This window comes from Solanum pennellii, chromosome 1 (assembly GCF_001406875.1).
Source record: "Solanum pennellii chromosome 1, SPENNV200".
In the NCBI taxonomy this organism is placed as follows: Eukaryota; Viridiplantae; Streptophyta; class Magnoliopsida; order Solanales; family Solanaceae; genus Solanum; species Solanum pennellii.
The window spans coordinates 96,825,333-96,839,105 of record NC_028637.1 but is presented as its reverse complement, the minus strand read 5'-3'; the positions used below and the strand labels follow the sequence as shown (position 1 = coordinate 96,839,105).

Sequence of the window (13,773 nt, the reverse complement as noted above, 5' to 3'; positions counted from 1 at the left end):
GCAACGATTTGCAATGCGTGTTTTTAGTCTGGTAATATCGATGATCAGTTAATTATTTTTTCGAAATTATGGGGACCAAAGACATTACTGTTTGTTGATGTCTTTAGTTGTCTGTTAGATTCATTGCATGAACAATAGTGAGAAAGGAATTGCAGAGTAATCTTTTGTTAAAATGATGGCAAAAACTAGAGGAAGGACTTGTAGGATTCTCAGTTGGGGACCAAATGACTCTTGTGCTAATATTTTGCTCAAGTCACATCAAGTTCAATATTATGTAGTACAATTTAACATCTACCGTGGGGAAAAAAACAGAGGCGTCAGCTTTTCAAATGTGTCGATTTGAAGCACAGAAATTGTTTGTCAAGTATCAGGAGAACAATGAAAATGAAGATGAAATCAACAGAACAATCTTCCTACAAGTGGGAGTTGGAGAAAATTATTAGTATCAAGAAATCAGTACGACTGTCAAAGATAGAGTCACTTTTTAATATGTACAATAAAGTTATTACTAGTTTACGATAAAAATACAATATAGCTTGGAAAAAGTGATACAAAATATATATCGACTATACAATATAGCTTATATATACATGAGTTATACAATGACTATACATTATAATACTGTTAAGGCAAATGAATATAGTTTAACTATACATAAAGTATAAGACTATTCAATCTTCGATTAACTCGAAATCACCTCTAGATTGTTCCAAACTTTAAATATGAATTTCTCCCAATGTTTCAAATCTTTTAATATATATTTCGATAGGACTGATTTACACTTTCCTAAGAAGGAGGACGAGGAAGAAAAAGGACGAAGATGGCGAAGGTCTATAAAAAATCTGGCTATTTTTTTCAATTAAAATGACCAAATGATCTTTTTGGGTAATTGTCACTTTTTGTTATTAAGAAATTAAAATTAAAAAAAAAGAGAGACTTTTAGAAATAATAACGATGTAATTATGTAATTGTTAAAGAAAAGGATAATTGTAATCTCCTGTTAATCGAATGAACCAATATATTTAGATGATTGTTCAAAGCGAAAATGATTTTATCTTTTGAGAATTTACATTTTCAATATCGATAGACCTCCATTAGGGTAAATATTTATTTGTATTAAATGTTCATATCCAATTAATTATCTGAACCTTAATCAATTAGTACTAAATCAGGTAGAAATACATGTCACTCAGCTTTATTTAAATTCTGATGATGTATAATATTTTTGTACATTAATGATGATACATAAAACTTAAAATGTACAAATATATGTATATAAAAAAATACGCACATTATATTTATTTATCGAAAACTCGAACTAAACACTGGAGTGAGGTTTTACATCTCCATAATAACTGCTTATTATATGTTCCTGTCATTTTGCCATTTAGTCCAACACTTGAACAAATATCTAATTTTCAATTCGAATTTGGTCAAACAAAGTAGAATATGAAAGAAGAACAATTAATAAGTAGAATAACGCCTGAACAAATTGTTATAGCTCCGAGTTAATAACTCAGATGGTCACTCAACTTTGCACTATTCTCTCAGAATGTCACTCAACTTTCAATTTTCCCTCAAAAGTCACTCAACTATGCACTCTTCTCCCAGAAAGTCACTCAACTTTCAATTTTCCCTCAAAAGTCACTCAACTATCCACTCTTTCCTCAGAAAATCACTCAACTATCCACTCTTTCCTCAGAAAGTCACTCAATCTATTAAATTATTTTTAATTAAAATTTATTGATATTAATTATTTATATAACAAACCAAAAATTTTAAAAAATAAATTAAATCATTTAGTGATCCACCCACCTAACCCGACCCATTAAAAAATATGATATGACCCATTTTATTTTATCTTTAATCCTAAATTAATCCCTCTCTTTAACCTTGAATTAGGATTAGATTAATTTAGGATTAAAGATAAAATAAAATGGGTCATATCATATTTTTTAATGGGTCGGGTTAGGTGGGTGGATCACTAAATGATTTAATTTATTTTTTAAAATTTTTGGTTTGTTATATAAATAATTAATATCAATAAATTTTAATTAAAAATAATTTAATAGATTGAGTGACTTTCTGAGGAAAGAGTGGATAGTTGAGTGACTTTTGAAGGAAAATTGAAAGTTGAGTGACTTTCTGAGAGAAGAGTGCATAGTTGAGTGACTTTTGAGGGAAAATTGAAAGTTGAGTGACTTTCTGAGAGAATAGTGCAAAGTTGAGTGACCATCTGAGGTATTAACTCTTATAGCTCCCCTTTGCATCATTTATCGAAGAATGAGGCAAAGATCATTTTTGACATTTTAAAATTTCATCTAACTTTTAGCAATTGTTTTACCATTAAGGAATAGGGAAAAGGCTTAAATTCCCACTCTAAATTGCTCATGAAAAATCAGTTACACGCTTATACTATTGCGACGACCTATTACATATTTGAATTACTTAAAAGTGAATTTATTTCAATCCTGACGTCCATAAACCAATCACATGATGAGAAATTATTTCACACTCGCGCCATGTCACTGCCACATCAATAATTATGTCAGATTTTTGAAAAAAAAAACAAAACAAGTCACCCAATATCTTCTTCTTCTCTATATACCATTAAACTCACCATTAAATTACTATCATTGTTGCTATTATCATCAAATTCACTTCTCCACCACCATAGATTTCACCACCCATAATCAAATTCACCACCGGAATCTTTCCACAACCATTGTCATCTTAAAAGATCGATAACAAACATCATAAATTTAACTAATTAACCGTCGGAACCATATCACTATCATTGAAATTCATCACAATCATAATCATAATTTCACCATCCCCATCAAAATCACGAATTTCATTGTTATAATCGAGATTAAAAGTCATACCACCACAAAATTTTCACCCATCACAAACTCACCACAAAAAATTATCACAATATACAAATTTCATTCAAGCTCAAAGAAGAGAATTATGAAAAGTTGCAATTTTTTAATTGTAAAGATTTTAGTCGGACAATAGAAAAATTAGTGCTCGATTTACTATTACTGATTTTGAAATAAATCTACAGAAGATTTTTCTAAGAGAGAAGAAGAATCTATAAACATACATTAAAATTTTGAATTTCGTGCAAAAATTCAAAAACTTTTTACACAAAAAAAAGCAAGATCTGATTTTTTTTTAAAATTTCAAATGCTCACAATCAATAAAAAAGACATAAAAATAAATTGAATAATCCGTCCTTGACTTGATAAATTTGATATGAAAATAGTGTCTGTGATATGAAAAAAATGGAGGAAGAAGAAAGGTAGAAAAACTGAGGGAGAAGGGTGGGGATGGGAAAAATCTACCTTTTTTTTTTTACTCAAACGCGTTTTTTTAATTTTTATTTAATTTTATTTCATGTCAACTTCGAGGGTGGTATTAAATTCAATTTTGAGTAGTATAAGTGTGTAATAGGTCGCCTCAATAATTTAAGCGTGAAACTGACTTTTTGATATAAATTTTGGGGTGAATTTATGTTTTTTCCCTTAAGGAATATGGATTAAAAAGATAAAGAAGGTATGATTTCAAAATTCAAAAAGATTAAAGGGTACAAGTAGGATTTAATAAAAAAAATTAAGTAAATAAATAAAAGGAAAAATGTTCAAATATGCCATCGAACTTTCAGAATAGGCTCATTTATGTCACTCGTTAAAAGTTTGGCTCATCTATGCCATTACCGTTCAAGAAAAGGCTCATTCATGCCATTATTTTTTAATAATGTTTTGTAAAACCATTTTTGACATGTGGCCAATTGTAATTCGGCTACGTCATCAACTTTTTTACTTTAAAAAATCATAATTCTGAAAAAAAAATTGAATTAATTTTTTTATTTAAAAAATAATTTTTAAATAAAAAAAATCAAAATTCAGAATAAAAATCGAATTCATTTTTTAAAATTTTTTAAATTTAAAAAATCGATGACATGACGAATTATAATTGAACACATGTAAAAAATAATTTTGCAAAACCTTTGTTAAAAAAATGACATGAATGAGCATTTTCTTTAACGGTAATGAAATAAATGAGCTAAATTCTTAACTGATGGCGTAAATAAGCCTTTTCTAAAAGATTAATAGAATATTTGAACCTTTTCCCTAAATAAATTATACAAACACGGTATTACAACTCCTAAACAATTTAATTTAGGATAACAAGTTTATCAAATCTCCTCCACTCTTTCCATCATTGTCACTTATATTTTACAAACCCATTTTATTTTTATAAAATTAGTAAAACAAAAAGAAAAAGTAAAATGGAAAAAATTGTCAGATTTGAATCCCAAAAAAGAATTAAGGAATAAACACAAGTTATATGGGAAAAAATAATACTAGAAGTGAAATTGAACCAAAAAGAAAATTAAAAAAAGGAAAAAATAATATTGGAAGTGAAATTGAACCAAAAAGAAAATTTTAAAAAGGGAAAAAATAATATTAAAATTGAAACTGAACCAAAAAAAAAAAAAAATAATGTCAGAAGTGGGATTTGAACCCACGCCCTCTTACGAAGACCAGAACTTGAGTCTGGCGCCTTAGACCACTCGGCCATCCTGACTTTGTTGTTTCTATTTCGTTAAACATTTAATTAACTATTTTTTACGTTCGTCCTATTTATATTTTCACACCCCAAAATATAGAAGGCGCCAATCAAGAACCAATTTTTGTTACCTGAAATCATCAATTCACATCTGCTAGGGTTTAACACTTCTGAGGGGAAGATGCAGGTATTTGAATTTAATTACACTGTGTGTTCAATTTTCTAACATTTTCAGCTGATTTTAGTTTCTCGTAATCAATTTTTAGTACCCGATGAATCCACCGGGGCCACCACCATTCGGACGTCCGTTACCTCCGCCATTACCGGCTTTTCCACCGGCGTCAAGTGCTTTCTGGAGTAGCTCCACCAATGTGGTTGATCACCTCAAAAACCTACACGACACCGTGAATCTGGCAACAACTTTGTAAGTAACAGAAAGCTTAAAACTTTGAATGATGAAACACTATTATATACATTATTGAATGTGAATTTGTATGTGTTGTTCTTTAGATCTTTTTTGAGTTCTGAGAAGTCAGAAGGAGCTGGAAATGACCAGAAATAGAAAAGTTATCGTTTATGTTTGGAATAGATTAAAAAGGAAATAGTGTTACATTAAACATAAATGAGGGAGTAACAACAACAACATACCTAGTGCAATCCTGCAAGTGGAGTTTGGGGAGGGTAGGATTTATGCAATAGAGGGAGTAATGAAGGTGAAAAGTATGGTGACAGTTCGGAAATGGGGCTAAAACTGTCTAGAAGCACCTATTATTTGCATTGGTTGAATGCGAATTTGATTCACCAGGGTGATGGGAAGATAGTAAGTGTCCTCCCTCTACTCTTAACCTAAGTCTCAGAGTTTGAGCAAATGGAGAACCTGTCAGTGCAGAAGGTGTTACCCTCTTAATCGGGTTTCCCTTATAAATAGGTATAGTCACATCAGTGGATTTTTTACATGGCAGATGCTTAAAGGAGGGGGAAAAGAATGCAACTTGATAGTGTTCGTGCTTAGGTCTTCTAGGTGTTTTGCTTTGGATCATTTTGAGCGGTTAATTGGTAAACTTTTTCAAAAAAACTGGTTATATAGACTTGATAATGTTAATTTGGGTGGAAGATAGGAAAGAAAATCCGATGAAGGTTCTGACAATGGGGCTAAAGTTTGATCCAGAAACACTATGATGTATGAATTGTTGAATACTAATTTGAAAGTGTCTGCATTTTGGTCTTCTTGGTTTTTGGTTTAGCAGGCAAAAAGAGATGGAATTTTTTAGCTAGGGTGAAAGACTAAAAAAATCTGAGAGGGGTTTGGAAAATTGTTCTCGTAACAGCTTTATTGTGTAACTAAAGCTTAGAACTTCAAATCAGTAGTATATGCATTATTATATTTGAATATGATAGTTTATGTGCTCCTGTTTTTCTTTTGAGTTTTTGAATTTTGAAATTTGTGCAGGAAGAAGGAGATGGAAATGTTAATTACATTGAAAAACAAGAAAGAAAATTCTGAGGAGGGTTCAGAAAATGGGGCTAGTGCAGGCTCTGTTGGTAGTTGTGTGAAGTTTATGGAGCATTCTAAGATCAATATGGAAAGCCAAGAATTGTTATCGTTGGAAGCGGCTAATGCTTTAATGTCAAAATTGAGAGTTCAGTTGGAACCTTTTAGAGTTATCACAGATGAGATGGCCCCATGGGAAGAAAAATCTGCAACTGTTGGATTAGCAAATAAAATGCACAAGTACAAAAGGAACAAACTTTGGCGAAAGAGGAAGAGGAAACACGTTGCAGAAAAACTAGCAAAGGTGCTATAAAACCCATTTCACTGCATTCCCTTCTTTTGTGTCTTCTATATTTTTGGAATTTTAATCTCTAATGTTTTTGTGACTTTTTGTTATCCGTTTTAGCATTCTGATTTCTGATGTCACACTTATCATTAGGAGCGAGAGCAATATGACCAAATTGATATGGAAGCTGATGAATGGAGGGCGAGAGAGATAGCCAAGGATATTGCAAAACGCAAGGTATTAATACTGAAACTGTATAGTACTAACTGCTATGAAGTACTGGTTTAGAATTTCCATCCTGTTATGGAAAAAGTAGAGGTCGCCCTCTGTGTTGGCTTGTACTGCCTGGGTTTGAACACTTGTGAAAACTTTTCAATCATTAGCCCAAAAATATTTAAGGAAAAAGAAATGAGAAAGAGAACAATCAATAGCCAGATTGAATGTTCTTAGACAACAAATGTATCCCTTAGATTTATGACATGTCTATTGTTTACCTTCATCTATTCTTTTTTCTTCTGTATTGTTCAGTAACTTATGTTGTATCTGCAGGTTGAAAAGATGAAGGAAATAGCAAAGCTGAAGGCAAAAGAGGAGAAAAAGAGACTAGAATCTGAGGTGAGAATGATGGTTTCTTATTCATGCAACTGGAGATGACTGTTGAAGTTCCCAAAACTTTTTCACAACCAATGTAGCAATTTCTTTAGGATTTTAGAAACTACTGAGAGCTTTGACATGGTGAGGCACCATATTTATCTTCCAGTTCAGTGTTTCATGTGGTTGAGTTTTGCTCCTGCTCCTCTTCCAGTAAACAAATTCTGCCAGACATAACCCCTGGAGACAGATTTATATAGAAAGTGTGCAGTGAGGGCACTTGCAAATCATTAGGTAACCTAGCTCGACCCAAGCAATGCCCAAAAGTCTCATGCCTTTCTTGGTCGGACCAACCTAACCGTCATCCCAAAAAGAAAAGAAAAAAAAGTTCCTTTTCAATACCACAAGATATGTGAGTTTGGTTTATGGTTTATTTGAGATGACAACCAAATAATATAATATTGTATGCCCTTTATTTCTGGGTATATGATGTTGAGTCACTTCTTTTTTTGCTTTCAGCTTGAGCTGGCATTGATAGTAGAGAAATTGCAAGAATTACGTTCCATCAGGGTTCAGAAATTGAAGAAGCAAGGTAAATATCCTAATGATGTTGATATGTCTTTGTGTTTCCTTTAGTTTATCTAGCTTGTTTGATCCTTTTCCTATTGAATTTATTATTTTTACTCTGTTTCTAGTGGGACACTTATATTTGTGGTTGAAAGCTGCACCTAAGTAAAAGCATGCAGTTTTCTGCATGGATTGTTGAAATAGTATGTAATGAATGAGTATTTTTTTATTCGTTAACTATGAGATGCTCAATAGAAAAATGAATTTGGTGAAAGAATCAGTAGTTTCCCCCTTGAGATTGTAATTTCTTTCTTAGTGCGGCGACCGTGTGTGGATCATTTGGCAGGTTCCTCTTCTGCTTCATGAGTTCTGTGGAGAATTTAACCCAAATATATGCAGTTGATGTGTCTTCAGCATGTACCTATTTTTATATGCTGATCTTTTAGCATCGATACTCAGAGAGTGAGTGTTACTGCTGTTTTTCTATAAACCTGTAAATATTTGGCTTTACGAGATGACAGAGTAGAAACCCTTGTGAAAGATACTTCTTCTATCTTTTACCCTCAGTCTTGTCTATCCCCTTTGGCCCCAAAGACATGCCTTCTTCAGTCTTAATTTCTAACATCTTGTTTATACTTAAATAGGTCACTTTCTCCCTGAGGAGGATGACAAGTTTCTAGAAAAAGTAAGAGCTGCAGTTGAGGAAGAAGAGCGACAGGCAAAGGCAGCGGCTGATACAGCTGCTGCTAAGGATGCAATTGCAACTGCTGAGGTATCCAGGAAAACAATCCAAAGTCAAAGACCAGAGCCTGGTGACCTGCATGCTAATACTGGTGACGATAAAATAAATCCAGACCAAATGACTGTGGATAATGATAAATCAGGTCCTACCCCTGTCAATGAGTTGGAAAAGGTTGGATCTAAAGGGCTAGGCTCAGCCAGCTTACATGATTCTGTGGCAAATCTACCAATGGAATTTTATCACTATTACTATGGCAGTAATCATGATTTGGGAACGCTTATAGAGGTGAATTTGGCTATTGTCTTGTTAATTCTTTACTCTGCAGTAGATTTGCATTTCTCTATCATTGTGATTGAAGACCCAATTTGTTCTTTCTATGTTAATTATGAGTTGTTTTTGCAAGAAGAAATGTCAAAGTTGATTATGCTCGACTTGAAACCTTTTCTTTCTTCTATGCAGGTAAGAAGAACATGGGATGCATACATCAGACCTGGAGGAAGGTAAATATATCCTGCTAAACCCTGCTAGTATCCCTTTTTGTTTAGTCCACAAAAGCAAAAGTTGTATTAGTCATTTCCTTATTCACCAAGGTTTTCACTTACACAGAAAGAACAAGCAGCAGACGTAAGAGGAAAAAAGGTTGAAAAGGAACATCTCATGACTGCATTTGTTGGTCAGATGGACATCTAGTGTAGCTTCATTCATTAATAATCATTATTCTCTCGATGCTTACATCAATCAGTCCTTAACTCCTTATCAAAAAAAATATATCAATCACATTTTTAACACTGGTAATATTCTTGCCTAGATTTCATACCCTTGTTACCACCACACCAGTTTTAAGATTTTGTCAGTTCACTTAAGCATGTGATTTAACATTTTTCACTCACAGCCACTAAAAGAAAAATAATGAGGTTGGAAGATCATATCAAAGAAATCATTTCAATGTTATAATCAAAGTATAACAAGGATTTGTTCTTTGAATCGGCTGTGGTAATAGAATCCCAATGGGCAGTAATCCAGCTGTAGGTCCAGTTTGATACAAATAGTTGTGATTGGCTCTCACTGCTTTTGAATTGTTGAAAGTATGCCCCTTTTGCATCTAAAATGTGAAGTCATTTCTATTCGACCACTGATAAAGAAATATTGTTATGTACCCTTTAGTGTCTTCTGCGTGAACTATGTTCTCCTTATCATTATTCTCTTTGGAGTCACTTTCTTAAAACTAACAAAATGTAATTCTTTCCAATTTCTCATGACAAGTTATGTCTGCATATGCCAAATAACAGGTATATCTAACACCCACCCCTTAATCTTTGTGTGTTGATGCAGTCGAATACCTGGACACTGGGTCCAGCCACCACCTCCAGCAGATGCGATATGGGCATCCTACCTGGCGAAGCCTAAATGACATTTTATAGGTGGTTTCCTAGTGCCTAAGCATCGCCTTTGCAGATTGTCTCGTTTGCTGGCTATCCTTCTAAATGATTTGTGATCTTTCAGCACCGCGTCTTTGATGCTTGTTGAGGACATCCGGACACGGACAAAAAGGCTTGTGCCTAATTTCTCTCTCTCCCCCATGATCATCAGAACTCCAAGGCAAACATAAGGGACTACCTTTGTCTGAAACAATGGTGATTTAAGTGCAATACTGTACAAGGAAGACATTGATAATTGCTAGGAGATCAGGCATGCCATTAATGGACTTCCTAAGGGGATCAAATAGCAGGAGCTGATATTGCCATAGTAGCTACCCAGGGGCGATCCCACATGGATTCCGGGGTTCGGGCAAAAAATTACGCCGTATATATAAGGTAAATTTTTTGTATTTGAACCCCCTCAGTGACAGAGAAACTAATAGCCAAGCGGTTGGTCCCCTTGAAATTAACCTCCACGTCGAGGGTTCAAATCCCTGTGTTAGCGTTTTTTTTAGTTTTTTATTTTATAATATATGCTAATAGTGTGATTTTAAACCAAAAAAAAAAAATTCAAGGGTCGGCCACTAAAACTATATACTACTTGAAATTTTGTTATGTTATCTTATTTACATGTTTATACTTTTATTTTTGAACCCCCTGAATGAAAATCTTGAATCCGTAGCTACCATATTAATAAATTATTGTCTCGCAAGTCTCACATTCGTTAGTATCAAGCTTTTGTTAATGTGTATTGCAACCCTTTGGGGACGAAGCTAGATATAAGGGGGTTCAAATAAATATCCTTAGTCAAAAAAGTATATTATGCAAATATGATCAGAATGAATTTATTTGGTTATATACAAACAGTTGAATCCCTTTGACTCAAGTACAAACTTTACGGTTTTTTGGTAGGATGTATAAGAATAATGCCAAGTAAAGTGTATTAGTAATGTTTGCATTAATTTACATAAATCATTAATGTTTTGGCATATTAAAAATAGCACGCTTTGTATCACAAATATTTATTTATAAAGATACCTTTCACAATTATATATGATGGAAAATATGTAATTAAAAAAGAGATTTTGAGGGACACGGGGATTTATCTTTAACCATGCTCATGGTAATGTATGTATGCATTAAAATCGCTTGCATTACTAATACCATGAATTTTTATATATTAGTAATACACAAGCATCAGTTATACATACGTTGAAAAATTGAACTCCAGGTATATACTATTGCCTTCACATACACCAAATGACTCTTGCTATATTGCTTTAGCTCATAAGCTCAAATCTGAACTGTGGAAATTAATATAGATTTTTTAATCTTTTAGTATTACATTTCTGGCTCTGGATCTTTGACATTGAGACCATTTTTAATTATATGTGATATTAGCAGAGTACATTTGTACATGTTCAACTTCAGTTAATTAGTAATTGTGGGAAGATTTATAGATCTTGTTAATTTACTAAGGGTCGTTTGATGTGCATACTTGTTATGCTGATATTACAAAAATTGTTTACTGTAAATAATAATCAAACTATTGTTATATGATGAAATAATAAAAGGGATTGATATACATAATATTATTATTGCATGAATTACTTATTTAGAGGTATTTGTCAATAAATAGTTTAATATTTGTATTGATAATGCACTAATTCTTAATATACATTATATTCCGCATAAAATTAGTACAAGTGTTATTATTTGTGCAAGAATCATTTTTTTCTTTCGGTACAAAATAAGTACAAGCGTTATTATATATTTGTATAAGTCATGCCGAGAATAATTATGCTTGATAAGTTATACTAGATAAGTTGTGCTTAGATTAATTATTTAGGATTAGTTTTTATTGCTTTGTTTGGTTTGTCATATCTAAAGTTATATTCATTGCATAATTTTTAAAAATACCCTCCACCTTATTTAGTTTTTCTTTTACATTTCTTTGCAAGCTTTAGTTATTCATTCTTAAAAATAAAATTTTTATTTTATTTTAGCTTAAATACATTTGTGTGTGCATTTCCATGATTGTGTCGTATGTTTTTAAAATTAAATTTTCATCTTGTTTAACTTAAAGATAAAACTACTTCTTATTTAGCTTAAAAATAGAACCTTCGTCTTACTTAGTTTAAAAATAAAACTCCCATCTTATTTAAATGAAACTTTCGTTTTAACTTTATTAAAGTAAAAGAAATATAATTATTATTATTATTATTATTAAAGTTTTATACATTATAATTGATTTAAATACAATATAATTTTTAAGTGGTAATAAATTATTTAATAAAAAATATATATTTAGTAGTGGAGGCCTGGAAGGTACATTTTAAGAGAAATTAAAATATAAATAAACACAATAAGTAGACAAGTAAATTCAACGTATAATGTGTTCATAAATAAAATTGTAATTATAAAATATAATTTTTTAACAAAGAAACTTATTATCATAAAAACAACGAATAATAGTGAATGTTATTATTAATGTAATTAGAAATTATGTTAATATAGATCACTTGAAAGTGGGGTATAAAAGAAAGTTTTAGAGGTATTTTTTTTGTTATTTTACCTACTTTATCCAATGATTGGTTATTCTGAAATTACTATTTCACCTCAGTGAGGAATAAACTTCTTTTATCATCACTCTAGACGACCGCTAATTTCTTAATATGCAATATACATTAGTTGTTGTGCATCGATGTAGCACAAAACGTATGATCAAAACTCCCGTTGGAGAAAAATAATCTTGGGTGACGAAAATAAAATAATTGAGTAAATTAACAGATTCAATCAGATATTCTTATTATTTTTCAAGTAATTTTGCTTTTGAATAAATTATTTTGCAATTAGTATTTATTTACATGTCGCCAAATCTATAATCCAATAAATAGTCTTTGTTGTGAAAAAAACAAAGATTGTTTTATAGATTCTCAAAATGTCAAAATTTTAGTCTTTAAAGGACTTCTTGGTCATATTTATTAAAATTATTAATATTTGAATTTGTTATATCTAATCATATATATTTTTATTTTGAAAAAATATGATTATTTAATAACAAAATGAAAACAACATTTTAAAAAAGAAACATGTCACTTTGAATTTTTTATCAATTATAATTACAAAGAGAAAACGACATGGTCTTACTCTCATTGTTTCTCAAATTTCCAATATTGAACTTCCTCTCCATTGTTTCTCAAATTTCATTTGGATTTTTTTTGGCAAAAGATATAAATCACATACATTTAACGCAAAATTATCATTTGTCTCTAATAAGTTTATAATTAAAAAATTCCTCAAATTGATACAATAATATAAGATACATTAATCTAATGCGCGAGATACATTAATCGTTAAGTAAGATACATTACTTTTTATAGCTGATACACTAATCCGATGCGCGACATACACTAATAATATGCACGAGATACACTAATACTAATAAGATGCATGAAATACACTAATTTTGATGCGCTGATACATTAATCTAATGCGTGAAAAATGAGAAATTTTGAAATTTGTAAAACTAATAGGGAATAATGGTAATAAAAGAACTTAAAAATGAGATTTTTATCATTTTTTCTTTTTTTTTTTATGTGAAGAGAAAATATTAAAGTAATCGAATAAGATTTTGTTGATAAATAACTTTAGATTAAAGATTAACTTGAACTTCAAGATAATCAGTGAAATACAAAATCGATGCTAAATCATTAATTTGTTTGAAAGTTTGACATGAATTTTTTTATTTTATAATTTGTTTAGATGATGAGGTAGAGTTTTACAAAATACACATATAAATAAAAATTTAGATTTAGATTTGGTGAACAAAAAATCAAAAAGAAAAGGGAACATAGTAAATGAAAAAAGAGAGTCAAAAAAGTTATAAAAATTGTATTCATATTAATTTTGGTTTGCCAATTATATTTCTTTGAAAAAATTAACTAATTAATTAAAATTTCTAACGTAATTATCAAAACACCTAAATTTTAAAATAATCATTAAAAATATTAGTACAAACAAAGTGTATCATAATTTATCTGACAAAACACTTTTAAAACCATTATGTTCTTTCTCATATTTTTTCAAAAAATAAATTCTC

At 30.9% G+C, this 13,773-nt stretch overlaps 1 protein-coding gene and 1 non-coding gene across 3 annotated transcripts; one reads left to right on the top strand and one right to left on the bottom strand.

Annotated features, from left to right (window-relative positions):
• Positions 1 to 4,509: 4,509 nt before the first annotated feature.
• On the bottom strand, positions 4,510 to 4,593 carry TRNAL-CAA. Its single transcript has one exon. It is a non-coding gene; the product is annotated as a tRNA-Leu (tRNA).
• Positions 4,594 to 4,625: 32 nt separating this feature from the next.
• LOC107011778 (U11/U12 small nuclear ribonucleoprotein 59 kDa protein) lies at positions 4,626 to 10,352 on the top strand. 2 transcript variants are annotated; one of them, XM_015211433.2, is made up of 10 exons: positions 4,626 to 4,762; positions 4,842 to 4,999; positions 6,026 to 6,371; positions 6,507 to 6,590; positions 6,903 to 6,968; positions 7,464 to 7,536; positions 8,156 to 8,538; positions 8,713 to 8,753; positions 9,586 to 9,674; positions 9,757 to 10,352. In XM_015211433.2, the coding sequence occupies exons 1-9, from the start codon at positions 4,757 to 4,759 to the stop codon at positions 9,662 to 9,664; spliced, it is 1,236 nt and encodes a 411-aa protein (XP_015066919.1). In that variant the 5' UTR covers positions 4,626 to 4,756; the 3' UTR covers positions 9,665 to 9,674; positions 9,757 to 10,352. The 2 variants fall into 2 exon arrangements, with proteins under 2 accessions (XP_015066919.1, XP_015066910.1); XM_015211424.2 differs by having other exon boundaries at positions 9,586 to 10,352.
• The last annotated feature ends 3,421 nt before the right edge of the window (positions 10,353 to 13,773 follow it).

Excerpts from the sequence above, each read along its gene's own strand:
- LOC107011778 (XM_015211433.2), top strand. Across the intron at positions 5,000-6,025 it reads GTGAATCTGGCAACAACTTT|GAAGAAGGAGATGGAAATGT; the intron begins GTAAGTAACAGA and ends AAATTTGTGCAG. Across the intron at positions 6,969-7,463 it reads AAAAGAGACTAGAATCTGAG|CTTGAGCTGGCATTGATAGT; the intron begins GTGAGAATGATG and ends TTTTGCTTTCAG.